General features: G+C 49.1%; 2 protein-coding genes across 6 annotated transcripts; both read right to left on the reverse strand.

Moving 5' to 3' along the window:
- Positions 1 to 1252: 1252 nt before the first annotated feature.
- Positions 1253 to 9564, reverse strand: LOC105566914 (zinc finger protein 91-like). 5 transcript variants are annotated; one of them, XM_012021314.1, is made up of 10 exons: positions 8949 to 9564; positions 8290 to 8523; positions 7939 to 8139; positions 7400 to 7837; positions 7189 to 7320; positions 6057 to 6344; positions 5156 to 5605; positions 4748 to 4884; positions 4384 to 4505; positions 1253 to 4308 (listed from the first exon to the last, which is right to left on the reverse strand). In XM_012021314.1, exons 1-10 carry the CDS (start codon positions 9537 to 9539, stop codon positions 2207 to 2209), a joined length of 4695 nt encoding a protein of 1564 aa, XP_011876704.1. In that variant the 5' UTR covers positions 9540 to 9564; the 3' UTR covers positions 1253 to 2206. The 5 variants fall into 5 exon arrangements, with proteins under 5 accessions (XP_011876704.1, XP_011876700.1, XP_011876705.1 ...); XM_012021310.1 differs by having other exon boundaries at positions 6847 to 7320; XM_012021315.1 differs by lacking the exon at positions 6057 to 6344.
- Positions 9565 to 17821: 8257 nt separating this feature from the next.
- LOC105566915 (isocitrate dehydrogenase [NADP] cytoplasmic) lies at positions 17822 to 21313 on the reverse strand. Its single transcript, XM_012021316.1, has 2 exons — positions 20720 to 21313; positions 17822 to 20231 (listed from the first exon to the last, which is right to left on the reverse strand). Exons 1-2 carry the CDS (start codon positions 20960 to 20962, stop codon positions 19020 to 19022), a joined length of 1455 nt encoding a protein of 484 aa, XP_011876706.1. The 5' UTR covers positions 20963 to 21313; the 3' UTR covers positions 17822 to 19019.
- Positions 21314 to 22190: the final 877 nt, after the last annotated feature.

Genomic DNA, 22190 nt, shown 5'->3' on the forward strand with positions numbered 1-22190 from the left:
TGGTTATACTGTGGCTCGGCTCTATAGCGCGCGTTCCAGTTAAGCCCGCTGCAGACGATGCTATTTTTCCTGCTGGATTGCTTGCGATTTAGTAAATTACTAGGAATCCTGAGTGCTGAATGGTGCAACGATAGTAATTTATTAGATTGCAAGCAATCCAGCAGGAAAAATAGCATCGTCTGCAGCGGGCTTATTTCAGTGGTCATTTCTCGCTTCTGACGTCAAAATTCAATATGGCCGCAGTGACAACCCAGGAGCCGGAAGATTTATTGTTATATTGTGATTGAATTTGGATGTTGAAAATCTGCTATCTCATATTAGAACCCTATCTCACAACAGGGGACTTTCCTCTATAATTAGAAATTGATCATGTGGATTTAAAGGGACCAGCTCCACCTGTACATTGGGTTTGTTTTCTGTTCCTGCACTGGTGAACTATATAGTGCAGTAAGCTAGAATGAGAAAAAATATGCTTGTCTTACTCCAATTTATTGCACTAGTTCACTAGTGTAGGAACAGAAAACAAGCCTATTGAATGACGTTAAAGTGGGAAGTTCACAAAGTAATCACGACTTGTGTAACACGAATATAATGAATTATTTTTCCGCGACGAAGGTAAATCTAAATAGGTTTCTGAAAATAAACGCATAGAGAAATTAAACAAAAGTAAACTTGATAGTTTTGGCCAGTTGCGCGTCCCTCGGATAAATCTCTTCGTTAAGAAAATAGGTAATTTAAATTCGGCGAGGTTTGCGAAGTTTGCAAAACCCGTCACGGTCTTATAAATGCGTGTTATATATTTTTAGACGAAACAACAATAAGGCCGGAATTCATAGTCAGATCTTGTATTCAAAACTGTCTTAAGATCATCTTTAGATACTCCGTAGCCAATGAAATGTTCCATACAGCATCTTTAGATAAATTCAGGACGGTCTTGGGTGTAAGATCCGACTATGAATACCGGCCCAAGTGAATATGTGTATATACAGTATGAGCATTTATTATCATTTATTGTACAAGACCGGTAAGGCTTCAAATAAATATTTACAATAATGGCCGTGTCATGTGTTAACTGGCCATTGTTCGAGATGGGCACTCGACTCTCTTCGAAAATCTACATTAATCATATAAAAATTCATATTATTTCGAAAACGCTATTTTAAACTGAATATATGTATAACTGCTTTAAATTGCTTTGCATATATATATTTTTTTGCATATATATACATTTTTTGCATATATATATGCATATATATATATATATATATATATATATATATGCACCCACACACTTTGCACTGCTTCGAATGTTCAAAGAAGCAAATATCTGAAAATGTTATATACCTAAGAAATCAATTAGTTAATTTTTGATTGTGGCATAATATTGTCATACTGTATAGAGCCAACGTGAAGATTTATCATCATTGAATTTCAAAGTATATTCACATTTTATAAAAATACTTATAAAAAAACTTAAATTTGAATCATTCTTGAGATTTGTAGATACTTAAGTCATTTTAAGTCTTCCACGACTAAATCAAATTTTTGTCTTTTTGTTAATCTGTTTTTTTCCGATAACAGAATGCATGTTACATTATCAAGTCACCTTTTTAAGGACTTGTGTCAGTAAAACCTGTGAAGCTTCCAATGATCATGAAAGTGTTCAATTACTAAAGCTGTACACTCATTTTTGGTTCTTCAGTATGTGAAATTATTAAAAATTTTCACAATTTTCATATTTTAGAAGCGATTAGATTCGTCTTGTGCCCATCGTTAGCCAACGTATTAACAAAATATGGCGTACGTACAATGTATTAACTTGGCATAGAGTATGCTCACACACACATTGTCAGTCCAAGTTACTGAACACTAATCAGTGATGAAATGCATAAAAAATCAGAAGCGAATGCAATCGGACAAAGCACGCCGCGTATGCATTGCCATCGAAAAAGGCGAATCTTTGTATGTATACATACTCTTTTATTTAAACTTCTAGAAATAAGATGTGCAATTCTGATAACCTCCGTTAACTATAAACGAAAACAAGATCGCCGATTTTTACAATGCGCATTATATAATTCTATAATCGTTCGCGAGATCAACTACGTTGTCTGCCACAATTTCGAACCAGTCTCTTACATAGAAAAAGGCATATAAACACGTTGTATTTGTGGCTGACACAAATCGCTAAAGGTAAAGGTTCGATTTACGTGGCAAAACGATGGTGTTTGGTCTCGCCCGTGTTTGGATCTACAGTGACCTTCTCCTTAGTAGCCTTCGTTGATGTGGAGGAGGTACCTAGGGAAAAAGAGTTGATCGATTCGGTGAGCGGCAGGAATCTACCGTCGGAGCATTCTTTGAACAACACCTCCTGCAACCGCTGACTGCCCTTGTCGTTCTTGCTGTTCGTGGATACCTTCTCCATCGTCAGCGTCAGCAGCTCGACGATGAGATAGGACTCGGGCTTGTACAGTCTCGTGAAGTGTAGCTTGATGTGCTCGTTGATGTTCTCGTCTTTCCGCGGAATGTAGTCGCAATGCGGGCACGACGGCGTCATACGCTCGATGCCGTGGCGACGCTTATGCGTATCCATGACGTCCTTGTCGGTGGTGGAGAACGGACAGCTCTGGCAGCGGATCCTCTCCGCGTCGGTCTCGCCCGTTGACGAGATTATGCCCTTCTTTTGCATCAGCAGCAAACTCTGCCTATCCTGATTGGACGGCTGCAGCGCGTTATTGACATTGGACGCATTGTTGGCGGAAGACAATGCGAGCATGTTAACAGCGGCAGCGGAGGATCGCGAGGACTTGCGCGACGACGTTGGCGCGGCCATGTCGGTGATGCTGTCGCTATCGACCGAGATCCGATCGTCCTCGTATTGCCTGCGAGATGCCTGTGCTTCCGCGTTCGCCTGGTGCTTCCTCAGATGCTGTACGTAATTCGCATAGTATTTGACCGAGTAGTCGCACGTGTCGCAGCGATAGCGCTGCTTCGCGCCGTGCAGGGTCAGATGAACCCGGTACTGTTCGCGCTTCTCAAAAGCGGACGGACATTTGTGACACTTGTAGCGCTTTTCCTTCAAACGGCCATTCCTCAGGTAACCCGGATAAACAAAGTTGGGATTTCCACGCATAAAGATACCAAATTGCGGATCCAGTGTCGCGGACCCGGACTGCAGCGGCGATTCGGGAGAAGACGTCGCGAGAGCGGAGTCGACGGGAGCGGCGGTGTTGGACGCCAGCTCCGCGGTCACCTCGCTAGTTTCGTTGTGCCGTCGGTGTACCACTTGATGCTTCAACAGATTCTGTGCCGTTTTGGATGAATAATCGCAGTCGTTGCACTTGAACCGGTTATTCGAACCGTGCAACGTCATGTGGTACTCCAACGCATCCAGTTTGAAGTAACGAGCCGGACACTTGGCACACGTAAACACCGTTCTCTGAACGGTCGCCGTGGTGCCGTTGATCGCGCTGTACGAGACATTCGCGTTCTCGTTGATCTCGACGACAATCCACGCGACGCTCGGCGCGTCGTCATTGTTCTCCCGATTTTCCGCCTCGACGCATGCTGTTGCGGGCGGTGGGTAACGCTGCGAGTGACCGTACACGGACAGCAGGTACTTGGTGCGGTCCTGATACTCCGTCGAGTGCGCCTTCTGATGCGCCAGGAGATGTGCCTGCTGCCGCGCTGCGTACGAGCACCATTGGCATGAATACGCCAGCTCCGTGGTATGGTAACGCAGGTGGATACGCAGCTCTTTCTCGCACAGAAACCGTGCCGGGCACTTACCGCAGCAGTGCACCAGACGCGAGTCTTGTAGATCGGGTTCAGAGCCCAGCACGGGGTTGTGCGTCATGTCAAGCAGTGTGGTCAGATCGTTCACCTGTTGAGCATCAGGTCGCGTCTCGTCGACGAGACAGTGTATGGTACCCAGAGAGCCCGCGTGCATCTCTGTATGCGCGATCATGACCTCCCGCTGCGAGCAGGTGAAGCTACAGTCCGTGCAGGCGATCAGGGGACCCTGAGTCGGCACATCCACGTGCATCGTCTCGTGATCGCGCACTTCTGCGTGCCGCGACGAAATGTATGGACAATGGCGACACTTGAGCATCTTCGTCAGTGTACCATCTAGCCGTGACACCCAAACAAGTGGGGCATTTGGAAGGGATCGGGTATCCAAAAGAAGCGAGGGTGGTGGGGGTGGTGGTTGCTGAGCTGCCGCTGTTTTCGAAGTCGCCGTTACGTTGTTGACACGCGACGTTATATGAATCACTTGTTCTATGGACTCGTCTTTCGTTCGAGAAACGCCTGTAACAAAGGCTCAGATTGCGGAAAATGTTCAGCGTATGAATTGTACGTGTACAAACGCATCGCACAACTTACCGCCCTCGGTAATCGACACCTGGTGCAGTTGATTCTTGGAGTTTGAAAACTGGAAATCTACGTTTTGCTGATGTATAGCTGCCAGCTCTTCCCCGTGGAGCCTAGCGTGTTCCAACAGTTCTCTGTGACACAACAAATAACGTATCATGTTTACATGTATTGCATTACATATACATACAATATTCCACAACACGGTGTATATTATAAATATAATGTCAGAACAATTGCAATCTTCTGTTACTGATAAAAATTTTAAAAATTCCCTTAATGTTACAAAAGAGAAAAATCGATAATGAGATTAAATCATGAATTTATAAAAAACACAGCGTTCATGTTAATAAAGCAAGTTACCAGCGACACATACGCCTTTGTACTAACGTAGTATGGACAAAGATAGCATTTAAATATAGCTTCGAAGTTCGGCCGATGGTGCATCCTGTGAAGGGACAGCGTGGCAGCATCCGATGCCGAAAACGGACAATCCCCGCAGCCAAACGGATTCTGCGAAAGACGGAGCGCGTTAGATCAGAATGTTAGTTACTCAGATACAAAGTTTAAAAGCAAAGTTATTCTTTAGCAACTTCCTACAATCGCGGAAACAGCTGTCGGACGGACAACTCGTATGATGGAACTTGTACCATATTTTTAGCCTGAACTGCTACAATATCTGATAAATATTTTTACTGAGCTACTATGTCGGTTTTTCACACTATTTCTCATTTAAACTCCTCGACCACCACGACCGCGAAAAGTTACATTTTACAGAACCCACCCTTTCCTCCATGAACTCGTGATCGGTAGGTTTGTGAGTCTTGACATGTAACATCACCATGCTCTTGTTGGTGTCTCGGTAATCACAGCGTTTACACTTCCACTGAGTGCGTTTACTCTCGTCCACCGCTGGGGATATGGAGACCGCGCCGCCACCGCTAGGGGTGGTAATGTGCATCGTGATAGGACTGGTCTTCAACAGAGACTGCCCGCGATTTCTGATCGCCGCTTTAAGCGGGGGCGGTGGTCGCAGACTCATGTCTACACCGTGACTGTTCTGACTCGCCTCGCTCGAAGGTAAAATCGTGACAGCGGACTGCGGGGCCGGGCCAGCGATCGGAACGTACTCCTTGTTGCCCACGATCAACAACTTGGTCGACGACTCATCGGAATTGGTTTCCTCTATGCTACGCTGCTCCATACGATCCTCGTCCCACGATTGCTGTTCTACCTGGAGCAGAGACATTGTGTCGTGTAAATGGGGTTTCACGGTAGAGGGGACGCGTTAGACGAGATGTCAGATGTCATGAAATAATGTTTGTCAAGCTACATCATGAAAAATTTTGTATCGGGCTCGTGATAAACCGGCGAACGTTTCGCTCGATTTTCGCACAACTCTCGAAAACATCGATCGAACTTTCGTGGGGGAAAGATGGGATCGACATCCTCCGTCTATCGATTACTAAGAATATGCTTACAACAAGTGTCACAATGCAATAGTGATGAAGCGTCCGTGTGCCGAATTGTGATGCCGAGATTCTTTCATCGTACATCCTTTGCGCAAGGCAATCATTGGTGTTGCTCGTTTAAATTATCGCATAACGATGTGAGATAGGTGTATATGTATGTATATACATAAGGGCAAATGAATTATTTTATATAACTGAGATTCATTATTTCACCTGTGCGAGGTATTTGTTATATTTGGAATAATTCCGTCGACCTGTCTCATCCGTCATGAGCACTCTGGCGCTCGTATGCACTGCGTCTTTAGCCGCTTTAAGCTTAATATGTTTTGTGATGTCCCATCGCCAGTTAGAACGATACGCGCACATTGAACACTCGAACGGCTTCCGGTTTAAATGACCGACTATATGTACGTGAAAGCGACTTGCGGTGGAAGCCCAAAACGGACAATGGGGACATTTGAATACCCGCCGTCCGCCCGGATGTGTCGGACCACCTTCGAACTGACAAAAGTTTTTTTTATCGTAATAAGTAGGACTGCCAGCAGAAACAAACTAGAAACGAACTAGTAACGAACTAGAAGGAGATATGCTCGACATCCACTATGCAATATGTAAAGCACATTCTTAATAATAAATAAAAAGAAACACAAGGAGGCTCGCTCTAGTTTCTAATCAACGCCCACCACTTCGCTATACATCGAGCTTCTTTATGCATACTCCTACAAAATATCTTGTGCTAACGCTAACAATAATAACAACAGCAACATTCATAGGTCTTTGACTATTTTACAGAAACGTGAAATTATGAAGTATACAAGCCAAAATAAAATAAAAAATAATAATCCACATAGTAATGAGAGTAGAAATCTCACAAGTGCCTTCTACAAAGAATTTTCAAACTTGAGTCGCTTTATACAGACTTGACGTCGATGTTCGCATCTAGAGAGTCGCGGTTGCGCAGCGGTTTTCTTAACGTATATACGTAAATTATCAAGCACCGTACCGAGGATCCAGAAGAATTTAGTCCTCTGACATTCGCGTCCCAATCCAGCTGCGGCGAAAAAGAGCATTCGTCGCGGTACGAGGTCATGCGGACGTCTGAGCGATTCGTTACTTTCTCTAAACTACTATCGACGGACGGCGTAGCGTCGTTGCGCGAGTGGCAGGATTGCATATGCGTTTGGAGATCGGTCGTACTCTTGCAACGTCTTCTACACTTAGGGCAACGTGTCGTGCCCACGGACACGCTGAGCGCGGTGTGGTGTGTCTGTCTGTGGCAAGCTAGCTCTTCCATGCTACCAGCTTTAAACGTACACCAGCATTTCAAGTCGTTTTCGCTACTTACAGCTACCTCCGGCACACCGTTATTAATCGACGTCGCGGTCGTCGTTAGCTTCTCCTTCAGTTTATCGAAGAAGGAAGCGTTCTTTCTCTCAAATACACCAGCCGCGTGGAGATTCCTCCTCAAACTCACGGCCTGAAAGCAGACGATAAGACGCCACGTTGTATAGACTCTTCTCTCAACAAAGCCAACGAGACAAATTATCTCAACCAACCTCCTTGCTTATCTTAGCCAGCTCCGTGTCTCTCGCGATTTGCGCCAGCTCAGGTCTCACTCTGACACGCGGGACCTTGAGCAGGGTCGTAGGCGGCCCGCTACTACTGCTGCTACTACTACTACTACTACTGTTGTGCGCGTTATTGGACTTGGAGCCCGCCAGGCTCAGCGGAATCAACATCGGCAGCGGCTTTCTCGGCTTCGACGGAACGACCGGCGCGTGACATTCCGCTAAATGTTGCTGCATCTCGGAATTCCAGGCGGTTGAGAATTCGCAGCCCTTCTTCTCGCACTTAAGCTCGATGCAAGCCGCATTTTTCTTATCGTCTATCGAGATTAACGAGTGATCTGATACGAACGAGTCGGAAGAACCGGCCGACGTGGTTGTACTTCCGCCACCCTTGCTCAGCGCCTCTCGAAAGTCGCTGGCTCCAACCTGGCGGACATTGAAATACGTGTTATGCGATACGGCGATTGATTCGGCGCGTTTCTAACGCAGGGCATTACGATCGTATACGTATGCTTTATGTGTAATACCTGATTGTAACGCTTTGGACTATTTCGTGGCTTACGTTCGAAAGCGTTATTACTTTTGCGGTTGACTTGACCCACAGGTGGGTCATGATGATACGACTCATGCACCGTTAAGCTCTGACGGATATCAGCGGTAAAATTACATGCACGACATTTGAAAGCACCTCCACCTCCGTGATTCCGCATGTGTCTTTCTAGATTCCACTGAAAAACAGCGTTAAAGGCACACATATAATCTACATAGTCTCAAGTGTCGTAATCGCAAAGCTCTCCTCCGAGAAACCCTGGAAAGTTTCTGGATATACGCTTAAACATGTATCCGCTTGGGAAACCAAGTAGTAGTGAGGAACAAACCTTATACGCTGAACTAAAATCACAAGCATCGCACTTGATCATCGGCATAGAATGATATTTAACATGCTTAGTATAACGCGCTCTGATGTGCGTCACGTAATCGCATTTTGCGCATCGAAAGAATTTTCTTTTCAAATGATGCACCCTTTGGTGATTTTCAAGATCTTTCACGTTCAATGCGACATACGAACACGCAGGGCAACGATTTTCGACTGGACTGTGCCCGTTTTTGCCCTAAAAATTACAATAAAACATATTCCTTCTGCGCCCTATGAGTTCTTGCGTCGTCTGCATATTCATTGTTTCACTTAGCGCGTCGCTCAAACTAACGTAAGTGCGGCAATTGCGGTATAGAAAAAAATATAACACGGTAACACGCTAACACGCTGTGCCTCCACCACTGACACGTAGCCGTTGGATACCACCTTCCGTTTTTAAAACGGAATCTTCCCTCCCGATCTCGTCGTACCTTCCGTTTTAAAAACGGCCATGTTTAAAGGGGGGGGGGGGGAGAAAGAGAAAAAGAGACGGAAAGAGAGGAGAGAGATAAATAAACAAACTCTTTTAAATAAGCACGAGAGCGTGAAACACGTAGCGAGACAAACTCGAGAGGTTAATAATCTGGATGGAGCGAGAGGATCGTCCTCGCGGCTGCTCACCTTGTATCCGTGCTGCTTTCGCAGGTGCTCGAAGTAGGCCTTGATACTCGGCAGCGTTCTCGACGGTTTACAGGTCTTGCACTCGTAAGACGCCTGCTCGACCGCCGCCTCGCCGTCGGCCGAACCCTCGGCATTCACCGCGACGGCGACGTCGACGTCGACGTCGACGTCAACTTCAACGTCGCCGCCGTCCAGCATCGCTTCCTCCTCCTCCTCCTCCTCTTCCTCCTCCTCCTCCTGCTTCTGCTCGTCGATGGCGGTCATCGTCAGCTCGTCGTCCTTGTCACCCCCGTCCATCTCGGCCGCTTTGTTCAGAGCGGCGCCCGGAGTATCTTCGCCCTTCCACGCGTCGTATCTTCTCCTCGCATCGCGCTCCACCTCGTGACTCGCCGCGGCCCCTTTAAGGTTACCTTCCGGCCGCGTCGTCGTCGTCGCGGGGCTGACGGCGACGGGCTCCGTTCTCGCGCGCCTCTGCTGCTGCGGCCGCGGCCGCAGTGCACGCAACCGGGACAGTCTTCCCGACATCTTGGACGAGAGCCGCGCGCTTCCGCGCAGACTTCTTCGCTCGCCCTTGCCCGCCGCAGGAAACATGGCGCGCGCGCGGGCTCTCGCTCTCCTCCACTTCTCTCCGTCTCCCCGTCTCGCTCGCCTTCGCTTCCTCCGCGCAGGAATAATTATTCACCACGTTCTCTAGCGTCCGGCGCGAGGCACCGTCATCGTCGGACTCTCGACTGGCAATAACGATTACGATTACGCTCGTGGCACTCACCGCCTGCTCTTGTTACTGCTGCTGCTGCTGCTGCTGCCTCTGCGGCCTCTGCCACCGCCACCGCCACCGCCACCGCCGCCGCCGCCGCTGCTGCTGCTGCTGCTGCTGCTGCTGCTGCTGCTGGCGCATTCACGCGCGTCGCACGGCACGACGGGGGCGACGACGCTCTCGCTGCGAACGCGTCGAACGCGCCCGTCCGACTCCGCTCTCGGCTCTTGCGAGCCAGGAGCGATTAAAAAACCTCTATCGGAGCGATATCGCGGGCCGCCAGTGGCGCGCCGGGCCGCTTTCCCGGTCGTGTTGTTGCCGGAGCGCAGCAACAACAATGCTACTTATTTTCGTCCTGCGACGTTAGCCGCCGCCGGGCGTCCGGTCCGAACGAATTCCGGTTCGGCGTTTATTACGGAAGTACCAGGCCGGACCAGCGCGTGCCTGCGTGCGTGCGTGCGTTCGTGCGCCTGTTTCTCCTCACGATGGAGACGACGCAGACACGACACGCGCGGCGGCGGCGGTGGTGGTGGCGGCGGCGGCGGCGGCGGCGGCGGCGGCGGTCCGCCATATTTTCTTTTCCCTTTTTCCCCGCGGGCGGCGGAATTGGGGAAAATCTTCTCCCGCGGGAGAAAATGATCCCCGAAAAGCATCTCCCGGCGTCCGCCACCGCGGAGTCTCCTACGGCGTCTCGCGACCGACCTCTCCTCTTTTTTTCTCCTCTTCCCTGCCCCGCCTCCCCCGCCACGGCCGCTACCTCCTCCTTCGTCGCCGCGCCGCGACGACTCTAGGGGCCGGATCTATCGGGCGACAACACGCGCGTGCAGAGAGGCAGGAGCAGAGCGTTGTCGCGATCGTTAACGGCCCCGCGAGACGACGGAGGAGGACGCGCGCCGGGGCCCCCCGTCGCGCCGCGGGTCGTCGTCACGCTCGATCGCGATTTCCGAGCGCGTCGCGAAAGTGCCGAGCTACGCGAAATTCGCGCTCGCGCTCGCGAAATCGCGTCGTCGTCGTCGTCGCGGCCCCAGTCCCGTAACGCGACTTCCTCTTCTCTCCCCTGCCGATTTCTACGATCTCCCGGGTCGCGTGGCGAAGGGCAAAGCGCGTTCGCGCTCGTTTCCTCGTTTCCGGGACCTCACGGAAATGTATGTACGCCGGGAACGACAAAGGCACTGAGTAGCTGCCAGAGCTCGGTAATCGAATCGTCGACGGCTCGGCCGTGAATCCTTTCCTCCGGCGTGAACTCGCGAGGAGTGAAAAATAATTCATTGGCGAATTCAATACTGGTCAATAGAATTCTTTCACCTTTCTCGCGAGTTCTCATGCTGGAGAAAAAGACTCGTGATCGAACCCCGGGGGTACGATCGCGAATATTTTCCTCTAGAGTGAAATCGTGCCAGGTGGCGAACTTCATTGACGAGTGTTCGACTCGTTAATGAAATCTTTCACCTTTCACGACCCAGGGAGAAATGTTTCGCCGTAGCGATGTCGACTCGACATTGTTTTGGCATCGGTCGATGAGTCATTTCCCGCTGGGGAGTTGACGTTAGAGGAAAAGATTCGCGATCGAGCCCCAGAAATGACTGACGTGCGGTAATTTTCTGGTAATTATTTCGCCTACGATTCCGCGAGGGAGATTACGGGCGCGCGTCCCTCGGATGTGCCTAGGACAAAGGTGCGAGAAAAAGGGGACAGGGGGAGGAGGCAGGGAGAAAAACGGGCGCGCGGACCTAACGTCGATACGGCGTCCCGTCGGCTCCCGCTCTTCCGCTTCCGCTCCAAATATCGCCGCGTGGACGTCGGCGCAAACATGGCCGCGGTGCTCCTCCGGGCCGGAGCACCGTCGGCGATCGGCGGCGATCGCGGCGGCTCCCGACCCAGCGAGAGACGACTCGTCGGTCGATGTCGAAAACGATGTCGAATCGACGTCAATTTAACGGCATCGTTTCTCATGGGTTAAGATGCAGTCTTAAGTCTCAGCCTAAAGTTACTACATGGAGTAGTTGCAACTTGACGAGAACACACACATGCGCTCTACTGGATTTGCACCAGACATGGCGGATTCCCACGCGGAGAGTGGACCTACTGGTTGTACCGTGCGAAAAGGATCGGGTCGACCGCGATCGACCGACCGTAGACTTGCTTTCCATCGCCGCGCTGGTCAGCCAGCGCGGCAAGCCGGAATGAAAGAAACATACTTCTCCCGCTCCAGTTTGTAGCACTATAGTTGACCAGTGCGGCAATAGAAGGCAAGCCTCGTGCGTCCACGGCGGCGATCGCTCGCGCGAGTCGCGCGTAGATCGAATTTAGTCAAGTGGCTCCCACGGCCGCGGGGAACGCCGGCGTGCCGCGCCGCGCGGCGCCATGATTAGCCCCGGCCAGCTCTCCGCGGCCGCGATATCGGACCGTCGCGCGCGGTCCGAGACGGAGAAGACGCGCCTTCGTCCGCGATCCGACCGCCCGAGCGACGGTGACCGCACGGTGACCCGAGGGGCTTTTTAACACGTACCGCTCGCCACGTGTGCGCCGCAGAACTTTCATTATGTAATAATAATAATATTATTACAAACCGAAGCGTGACAATTAAAAATAAATATAACGCGCAAGAACGAAATACGGGTATGTCGCGACGCAATGTCGTAGGCACATAATAAAATGCGGCCGTCTCCGCGGTGGATTATTATTCTGACGTTAGCGCGGCGTCGACAATTAGCGTCACTTCAGCAACGATCGACGCTCGAGTAATCGAGCAGCCGGCCAAAGGGGGCCCCTCCCTCCGAGGATCAATTAATCGCCGAGGCTTCACCCATTCATTCATTCGTTCGTCCCGTTCGTCTATTCGTCGCGTCGCGTCGCGTCTCAACCCAGCGAGAAACGACTCGTCGGTCGACGTGGAGAAAAACGACGTCGAATCGTCATCGACATCAATTTGAAGGTGTCGATTCAACGTCGTTTCGGCATCGATCGACGAGTCTCACTGAAAAAAAAAGCATCGGCGGCGAACAAGAGTGTCGCCGCTTCTTCCTTCCTCTTAGCTTCCTCTCCTCACCTCTCTAATTACGTCTATCCCTCTTTTTCCGTCTCCGTCTATCTATATCTATCTCTCTCCCTTCCCTCCCTGCCTCCAGCACTCCGCTCCGACTCGTTCTTGCAGAGCTCTTCCGTTCTCCTCGGCCGCGAGCGCCGGCTTCGATCGCGAATATCGTTCTTTCGTCACCGGCGTCAGCACTGGCCGTCGGAGCGGATGGCGGATCGTAGAAAGACTACGAGAAGGCGAACGGGCGCAGCCCCTTCCCTCCCCCACCCCTTCGCCGCGCCCTTGTGGCCGACTGACTCGACCAGCAGCGGCGATGGCGATGACGATGGCGAGGCGGCCGCAGCCCGGGCGCCATCTGCAATTCCGATTCCGTCCCGACCACCGGAAGAAGCGCGCCGTTCCTCACGACGCTCACGACGACTCCCTCCCTCCCTCTCGCTTCATCTCGCCTCGCCGGAAGTCCCGCGGTCCTGGGCTGCGCCCGAGGAAGAAACTGCACTCCCGTCGCCCGAGAGCGACTCTTTTGTTTCTATTACGATGGCATCGCTCCCCAGTGAGAAATGATTTGTCGAAACAACGTCGAATCGACACTGTCAAATTGGCGTCAACCTCGAACATCAATTTGACGGTGTCGGTGTCGATTCGACGTCGTTTCGACATCGATCGACGAGTCATTTCTCGCTCGAGTCCTAAATAATAAGAGAAGCGCGATTGGCGTCTCGCATGCTGATTGGCTGGCCGCCATGTTGAGCCCGTAGTGAATCCTATGTGCAAACTAAGCGCACTGTAAATAGGAAGAAGGTACATTTGTAATGTTATTTTCTAAAAGAAAACATATTTTAGATATCTCCGAGACATTTTCCATACACCTTCGGTATACATGTTGCGTGGTTTAGCGCTGTATCGTACCATAACCTGTACCATCTCAGCTGTACCATGTTGCACTAGCTGTACTGTTTCAGTTGCGGGCCCAACATGGCGACCATGAGAAGCATGGAGGGGGCAACGATTGCGCTTCTCTTTATCATTTGGGACTCTAATTTCTCGCTGGGTCTACTGGCGACCTCTGACTACGCAACGTACAACAGAGAGATCCTACCGTGACTGGATCCCAATGATCCCAATCGTTCGAGAAAACTGTCCGTTTCTTTCTTTTCTCTCGGAACGACCTAACTGAATCCCTTCCGTTTTGGAGATATGCAGTCTCTTTGTCCTACACGTCCTCCCTGGCGAAAATTTTAAGTGAGAGATGATGTTAATAAATATTTGTTAAGAGTTTTATTGATGGTCATACCGATTGGAAGTACGTCGCAAACACCTGGTTAATTCTTTACTGACAACATCTTACAAACGCTTAGAAAACTATAATGGAAACGTTTGACATTGTATCATTAAACGCAACACTTGTAACCGTGAACATGTCATAAACAACTCCGTGTTTAAATTGATATCTCACAAACAATTCAACAAATGTTTTAACACTCAAACTAAGACATTGACTCTACATTTGAACAAACTTCTTATAGACATATTATTTTCGCCAGGGCTACTTTTCGTCCCCGAGAATCCTCTCTCCCCTCCCGCGCCGGGTACCACCCGAGGGGCTAGCGTTTTCTTACGTAGTCACGCCTGGTATCGTTCGCTATTATTACTCGCTAATTATTTTTTCCTTCCCCGCGAACTCCGTGCACTCTCGGACGGCGGGAGCGTCTCCTCGCGCGTCGCCGCTGCTTCTCAGGGTCGCCTGCTTTCCGGTCCTGGTGGAGGCACGTGCCGCCTCGGCGATTCCCGGTCCTGCGAGCCGAGAGCGAGTCCTCGGTGCCGCAGAAGCCGAGAAGCACCGGCGGCGCGACGTGCATGCCTCGCCGGTATATCGTTTCCTCCGCGTCGTCGGGGCGGAGCGAAGCACGCCCGTGTTATACAGGGTGTCCCAGGCGTTCAGCCGAGGATTCAGAGCCCACGATTTCTGTCGGCGAGAAGTAGCCGCGACGGTAGTCGCCGTTTATTTGCCGTTGTTTTCGATATTGCCAACGTCCCACGCGAGCGAACGGCCGAAGTAGAAATTGGGGATGCGGCAAATCACATCATCCACACCCACACCCACACCCACATCCATCCCAGTGAGAAATAATGGTCGAATCGACGTCAAACGCATCGAACGTTAACTAGTGATGAAAATTGAAAAGTACCGCAGAAAAAAGAAACTAGAAGCTTTGAGTAAAAAAGACTCCTGTAAAAATCACTTTTTTTACTCAAACCTTGTTTACTCGGACATATACTTTCTTTCGATATTTGACGCCGTATTATTGTTCTAAAATTCAGCTTTGCATTCATTTAAAAGGTTTCTGTGTAACGATTAGCTGTAAATAATCAAAATGTAGTATAACGACGAAGTGGCAGTGGCTAGAAAATTACTATACATCAACAAATTCCAATAATTCCATTACTGAGCTCTAGTAATTGTTCAGTGCTTTTTTCGCTCCCAATTGTTACATTTCTGTAAGAGTATAATAGGCTTGTTCTCTATCGCTGCACTGGTGGACTAGTGCAACAAATTGGAGTGAGACAACCCAGATAACATGCATGTCTAAAAGACATCTTTAAGATGTCTTTAACACGTCTTTTAGACATCTTTAGAAATACACGTCTAAAAGATATCTTAAAGACGTTTTAAAGAAGTCTTGAAGATGTCTTTTAGACAAGCATGTTATCTGGGAAGTATGTTTTTTTTTTCACTCTGGCTTACTGTACCAGTTCACCAGTGCAGCAATAGAATATAAGTCTGCTGTCTCCGCTTCAAGGGTTACGCAGGCACGGGAGCGCCTATTTCGATAGTCGGATCTCTCTTCTCCTTTCGGCGTCGCGCGCGCGAGCGAACGTCACCGGATGGGCGTCGTGGCGGAAGGGACGACCTTTCCTACGCGAGGCGCCGACGGCCGCGATAACAACGTCGACGTGTGAGTGCATAAAGCAGCGGGGTATTACGCAAACGCGTGCGTCTCTTACCTACCTGCCAGGAGAGACGCGCGTGCACGCGTCGCGCCGCCATTGAGAAGGACCAAGTTGGACCTGGCGCGCAGCGATTTAAAAAAAGAAGCTCAAAAAGTACTGTCGGAGAAACACGGGACTATCCCTGGGACAATTTTCACGATTGTCAAGCGGGTCCACCCTCACGGAAAAAACACTCAAGTTTTGAGTGTTGATACTCGATAAATTTAAATTTTATTTGTAATTTTTTATTTGTATCTACGATAAGTGTGTAACTCCGATTATTGGTTTGTTCCCTTTTAGAATTTGTGCTTGATAAGAACCCAAACCCGTGGTCGCAACGTTGCACGTTATATTATGTTTTTTATTTTTAATTTATTAAACAAGTGCCAGTTAAGGTCGACTAAACTGATCCATGGTTGTTTATTACTGGCAACCTAAAGAGATTATCATATAAAGTCTGTTCCTCGGTCATCCCTTTACGGGCCTTTACGGAAAAAACATTCAAGTTTTGCGTATTAACACTCGATTTAAGTATTTACATTGAAATTTGAGAGTAAATTTCAATGTAAATCAAGGACAATCAAGTGTTTAACACTCAAAACTTGAACGTTTTTTCCGTAAGGGCAGGAATGTGACCGAGGAATAGACTTTACATTAACTGTTCGTGATCGTCTTTTAACTCCTTCTTTCTCTTTTGTTTTTTCGATATAAATGATATTGATTTTTCGCTTAGACAGCCAAATAAACGATAATGTAAACATGTAATATGTAATCTGCCAGTAGAATAGAATGCGAGGACAAACTGATTACAGAAATTGAGCAGAACGTGCCATTTCGTAACCATTTAAACGACACATTCCGTTCGAGCGGTTACAAAATGACACAATTCCTGCTCGGTTTCTGCTGCTCGTCGGATTATACCAAGCAGGGCCGCTTGCTTAGCTTAGCACGAGCTTGATACTAAATACCGTCGCGATATTCTGCTCGAATCTGCTGACAAACTGTTAGCGTATTATTCACTTTTGCTCGCTGGTGGTCAGCGAAGGTGATCGGCTAACGCACGAATATTTAAGTCCCCCGAGAGCCGAATAGGTAACGCTGACGAATTATCGTTGTTGAGCGGATTCGATCTACGGCGAAACAAATGCATTTCATCGATCGGTGAGATCCGCGGAGATAATTTTGGGCGGAATCCGGTGGGCGAAGTAGTAAAACGGCGAGGGCAGTTTTGGCGAAAATTGAAAGTAACAAGCGACTGAAGGATACACATGTCTCGAGCCAAATTCCGTTCTTCTGCCTGGCTGCATTGTTAGCCATGTCCCTTCTGTATCGTCGTATGTACAACTGTTCGAAACTGGAGACATTTTGTCTCCACATGGCGGATAAGGTGGGTGGCTAGAAATGGAACGCAGTGTCGATAAAGTAATGGGCGACGATACCGACGTTTCGTTTACCGACCGATGGTGACGCACCGTAACGCGGGTGCGTTGAACGTAACGGGCGATGCACTGGCACATACCCATTCTCGATTTGTTACATAAGGCGGGAACTCTGACGAGAACTCGGACCGTCGCGCGAATACATGAATATTTTATAAAAGGTTTCGAAAGGTCGATGAATTTTTCACGATCGATTAAGCTAATCAATGCATGCAGACCTACGTGTTTCACTAACAGATTCGCCGTTAAAAAGTGTCGAGTCATTGTTGAAATATTTATTCGTTTTTTTTCTGGTCTCCATATATTTAATTTGATCTTTGCCGATGATTACGAGGAGTCGGAAGATTATATGTATACATATGTCTGTTCTCAAAACAGTTAGGAAGTCTAAAAATAAATGAATAAAATGAATGAAATAAGACAATCGATTCTATAGAAAAGCTATAGGAATTTGAATCGCTGAATAATTTTTTGTGTACTTCCGATGCTTGAAAAATCCAAGTTTTCATGCGCTTCAACTGACTCTTCTTATTTATCCTAATTGTTGAAGACCAGTTTTAGGACGACTTCGATCGTATTTTACAATTTCCTTTACTGTTATTATACGTACAACGTAGACGAATTTGTTTCTCACTGAAGATGATCTCAATACTGATCGAAACGCTTGAATAGCTTTTATTCTGGTAAATTACGAAGACACAAACACCTTGCAGTAGCTCCAAGCCTTCTTTTTATATGTAAATTTGACATTTCGAGCAGAAACTACTGGTGTCATCGCGCATTCTTACTCGTGTGACTTGCTGATAACGCAAAGAATTGATATAAACATCCCACTGCGCGTAATTCCATGAATTATTCAAAGCGTCGAAGATAATTATGTTTTTCATCCTTTCTTGCTCGGTTTGTAGCAAACCGAACATTTCCTATCTCGACGTGTTAGCGTAACATTCGTACTACGGGCGAAATTAAGTAATCGCAAGAATTGATAACCAATAGCGAACGTTACAGTTTACGAAATTGTTATTCGACACGCGATAGATCGCGCGATGCATTTTTTTTTAAGTAGATTCTAAAAACGTGATGTTATATTATTGATGACAAAATTCAGTACTTGCACACACAACACAAACTTTGGGAATGCGATTAGATGGTAGCGTCAAGAAAACATTTAAAAAGACAAGTTCCTATATTTTTACATAAATAAAGTTTCCCTTTTCAATCTCCTGAGGATTTTTTTTCCGAACTTCGCTCGTTTAATAGAGAATGCTCGTGTGTACGTATGTACGTTAACTTGTAGTCTTGTGATTGAAAAAAAAAGGTGTATTTAAAAATCTACATGTACAGTACAAATTCGCTTTTACCGCTCAACAGTACCAAATTTATTTGCTTCGTTATATTACTTCGTTTACTCGCGGTGACGTATTCTACACTTTTAATATGCCACCACGATAAACCGATAACTTATATCATCGATTGCTTTGCTGAGTTGAATAATTGGTCCAATCATCAGCCAGTATCTCGCCAGTATTATCTCGCCTTTCGTATCTATTGCACAGCTATCGAGGAAAACATGAGGCAATCGACTCTTCGTCGTTTTGCGAAATGAATTGGTCTAATTAATGCCCCGAAGATAAATCGGGTGCGATTACGACACGCGGCGTTAAACCGAGGAAGATTTTTGACGTAACTGTAAGCGACAATGTTATACGCACGTAATTATGTATATATTATATATGCTCATTGAAGTGTAGCTTCTTCCCGTAACCACGTAAATATCTTTCTTCCTTTCGTAACAAAGCGGCGACTTAATACTTGGCTCGTAGGCTACGTTCTTCGTCATCGGCGAGTCACGCTTTGAGCTGTTTCTTGAGATTTTCGGCGAGCTTGTTCATAAACTCGAACGTCTCGAGGTAGTCGGCCCTGGTGACGTTGTTCATGCCCTTGATGCATATGGCGAGGTCCTTGGTGAGGAAGCCGGACTCGATGGTGTCGATGCTGACCTTTTCCAGGGTCTCGGCAAAGTGTCGCAGACGCGGGTTGTCGTCGAGCTTGGCGCGATGCAGCAGCCCGCGGGTCCACGCGAAAATGGAGGCGATCGGATTGGTGGACGTCTCCTTGCCCAGCTGGTACTGACGGTAGTGGCGGGTGACGGTGCCGTGGGCGGCCTCCGCCTCGATCGTGCGACCGTCCGGGCACACGAGGACCGACGTCATCATTCCCAGGGAGCCGTAGCCCTGAGCGACCGAGTCCGACTGCACGTCGCCGTCGTAGTTCTTGCACGACCACACGAAACCGCCGTCAGACTTCATGGCGTAGGCGACCATGTCGTCGATCAGCCGGTGCTCGTACCAGATCTTCTTCGCCTCGAACTGCTGCTTGTACTCCTTGTCGTAGATCTCCTGGAATATGTCCTTGAAGCGGCCGTCGTACTTCTTGAGGATCGTGTTCTTCGTCGACAGGTAGAGCGGATAGTCGCGCGACAGCGCGAACCGGAACGAGCTGTGGGCGAAGGCGCGGATGCTCTCGTCGGTGTTGTACTGAGCCTGGGCGATGCCGGGGCCTTTGAAGTCGTGGACGGTGTGCTGGATCTTCTCGCCGGTAGTGCCGGTCCACGTGATCTCCAGCTTCCCGGGGCCCGGCACCACGAAGTCCGTCGCCTTGTACTGGTCGGCGTGCGCGTGCCTGCCGATTATGATCGGCTCCTTCCAGCAGACCACCAGGCGCGGTATGTTCTTGCAGATGATCGCCTCGCGGAACACCGTGCCACCCAGGATGTTCCTGATGGTGCCGTTCGGGCTCTTCCACATCTGCTTCAGCTTGAACTCCTCCACGCGCTTCTCGTCGGGCGTGATGGTCGCGCACTTGATGCCGACGTTGTAACGTTTGATCGCCTCGGCGCATTCCACCGTCACCTTGTCGTTCGTCGCGTCGCGATTCTCGATGCCCAGATCGTACGTGTGCATCTCGATGTCCAGGTAGGGCAGGATGAGCTTCTCCTTAATCGAGTCCCATATGATGCGCGTCATCTCGTCGCCGAGAATGTCGACGACCGGACCTGCCTGAAAATTCCAAGAAACATCTCACCTTACAATCAATAGTTTACCGAAAGCTTCTCTCTCTCTGGACAATTCTTTTGTAACATAAAAATTTCATTCTACAAATATTAAGATCAAAGAGACACTTGGACTTGTCTCCGGTTGTATCTCGATTTTACGCAACTTGCGGTTTTTCTGCTTAAACGCTCATTTGCGACCGGAGACCGAGTGTTTTACGGGAAAAACTCGACAATTGTGCACGATTGAGACACGATCTTGCGAAAGAGTTAAAATATTTGCTCCTAAACGAAGTGCGTTCTCGCCGACGTTTCAAAATTAGCGATAATATTCGCGCGGCCTTCAGTCCGAGTAGGAAAAAGTCTGGAGTGAAGTCTACTTTCCCACGCCTTCTCCCCGAAGAAATCGGGGTTACTTATACCGGTTTTTAAATCCCTCCCCCCCCCCCCGATCGCTCCCGACTTTACGGTGCGCACACGGCCGACCTTACTTACCTTGATTTTTGCCATTGTCGCGAAGGAGGCGCCGAGAGTCCTCGCGAATCGTTCCGCCGACGGCGGGTTTCGCAGCAGCGGATGATGACGTTGACAGTCGGACCTCCGCACGGCGAGCGGCGAGGACGAGGGCGAGGTGGAAGGCGACGGTGACGCGACGCCGTGGTAACTAACCGACTGTAACGTGCGTACAGTCCTTATAAAATGCGCGCACGGCTGGAGGGCACGGTGGGGCGCAAGCATGGCAGCCTTAAATATGTATGTCACCCACCTCTCCCGCGTTACGAACCTCTTTAACGCTCCCTCCGCCCCCGGATGTATTCTTTTTCCCCACCTGTCACGCGGTTTCTTTTCCACCTCGCGGCCGGTTCTCTTTGTTCGCGCAGGCCCGATTGTTAACGCGACGATCGGCGCGGGGACTCTAGCCTAGATCGATCCGGGATCGCCGATAAGACGGAGCCGTTATCTCGCGCGCGCGGAAGTCACATGCTCGCGTCTTGGAGTTTGTACTCGGAGTCTCGGATCTCGAATTAAGCCGAGCGAATCCGCCCCCGTCTCTCTTTCTCTCGCGCGCGCCGAGAGCGAACGCGAACGCGACTAACCGGCGTTGCGTGACCAGCGTGACTTGCGTGCCGTTGCACGCTATCGGTACGGTGCATTTTTACGGAGATGCGTCGACGTACTTGCGATCTCTTGCGACTCTTGCGTGTCTATTGAGATTCGTTCCCTCGACCTTGGGGAGGCTTGTGAACGCGACTTATCCGAAATATCCGGGCGGTACCGCCTCGCTCGCCCCGTCGACGCTATTTCGAGACATTTCGAGCACCGGCTGTCCCTACGATCGAAAATGAAAGACGACGCGGGCACGCGGTGGCCGTTTCTCCTCGTTCGAAGTCACGGCGGGTTTTTAGCAAGAGTCGCCATGTCGCGCGGACCCGACAGGGAAACTTCACTTCGTGAGGTCTGTTCGCGTCGCATGCTCCAACGTGCTTCTATACCAACGCAACGACCAATGCCTGTCATTTAAAGCCTCCGCTACAATGGCCGCGTTCAGCAGACACAACTGTTGAGTGAGCGCTCAATGATTTCTTAACATGATTGGCTGGATCTGAAAGTATTAACCAATCATACTGAGCGCTCACTCAACAGTTGTGTCTGCTGAACGCGGCCATTGATTCTCGGTTCTGTCTACAATGGTCGTACAGTTGTATCGATGGTCGCTTGAGCAGTCGCAAAGCAGTCGTAGTCGTAGTCGCTCGAATAGGTTCAAGCCTCCGCTACAATGATTCTCGGTTCTGTCTACAATGGTCGTAGTCGTAAGAATAATCGACTGCGATTGGTCAATTCAGTCAGACGCATAAGAATTGACCAATCGCAGTCGATTATTCTTACGACTACGACCATGGTAGACAGAACCGAGAGTCATTGTAGCGGAGGCTTCCATTCCTATTTCAACGACCACGACTGCGAT

This window comes from Vollenhovia emeryi, unplaced genomic scaffold, assembly GCF_000949405.1.
Source record: "Vollenhovia emeryi isolate VEMERY1.0 unplaced genomic scaffold, V.emery_V1.0 DF939141.1, whole genome shotgun sequence".
NCBI classification, from domain to species: Eukaryota; Metazoa; Arthropoda; class Insecta; order Hymenoptera; family Formicidae; genus Vollenhovia; species Vollenhovia emeryi.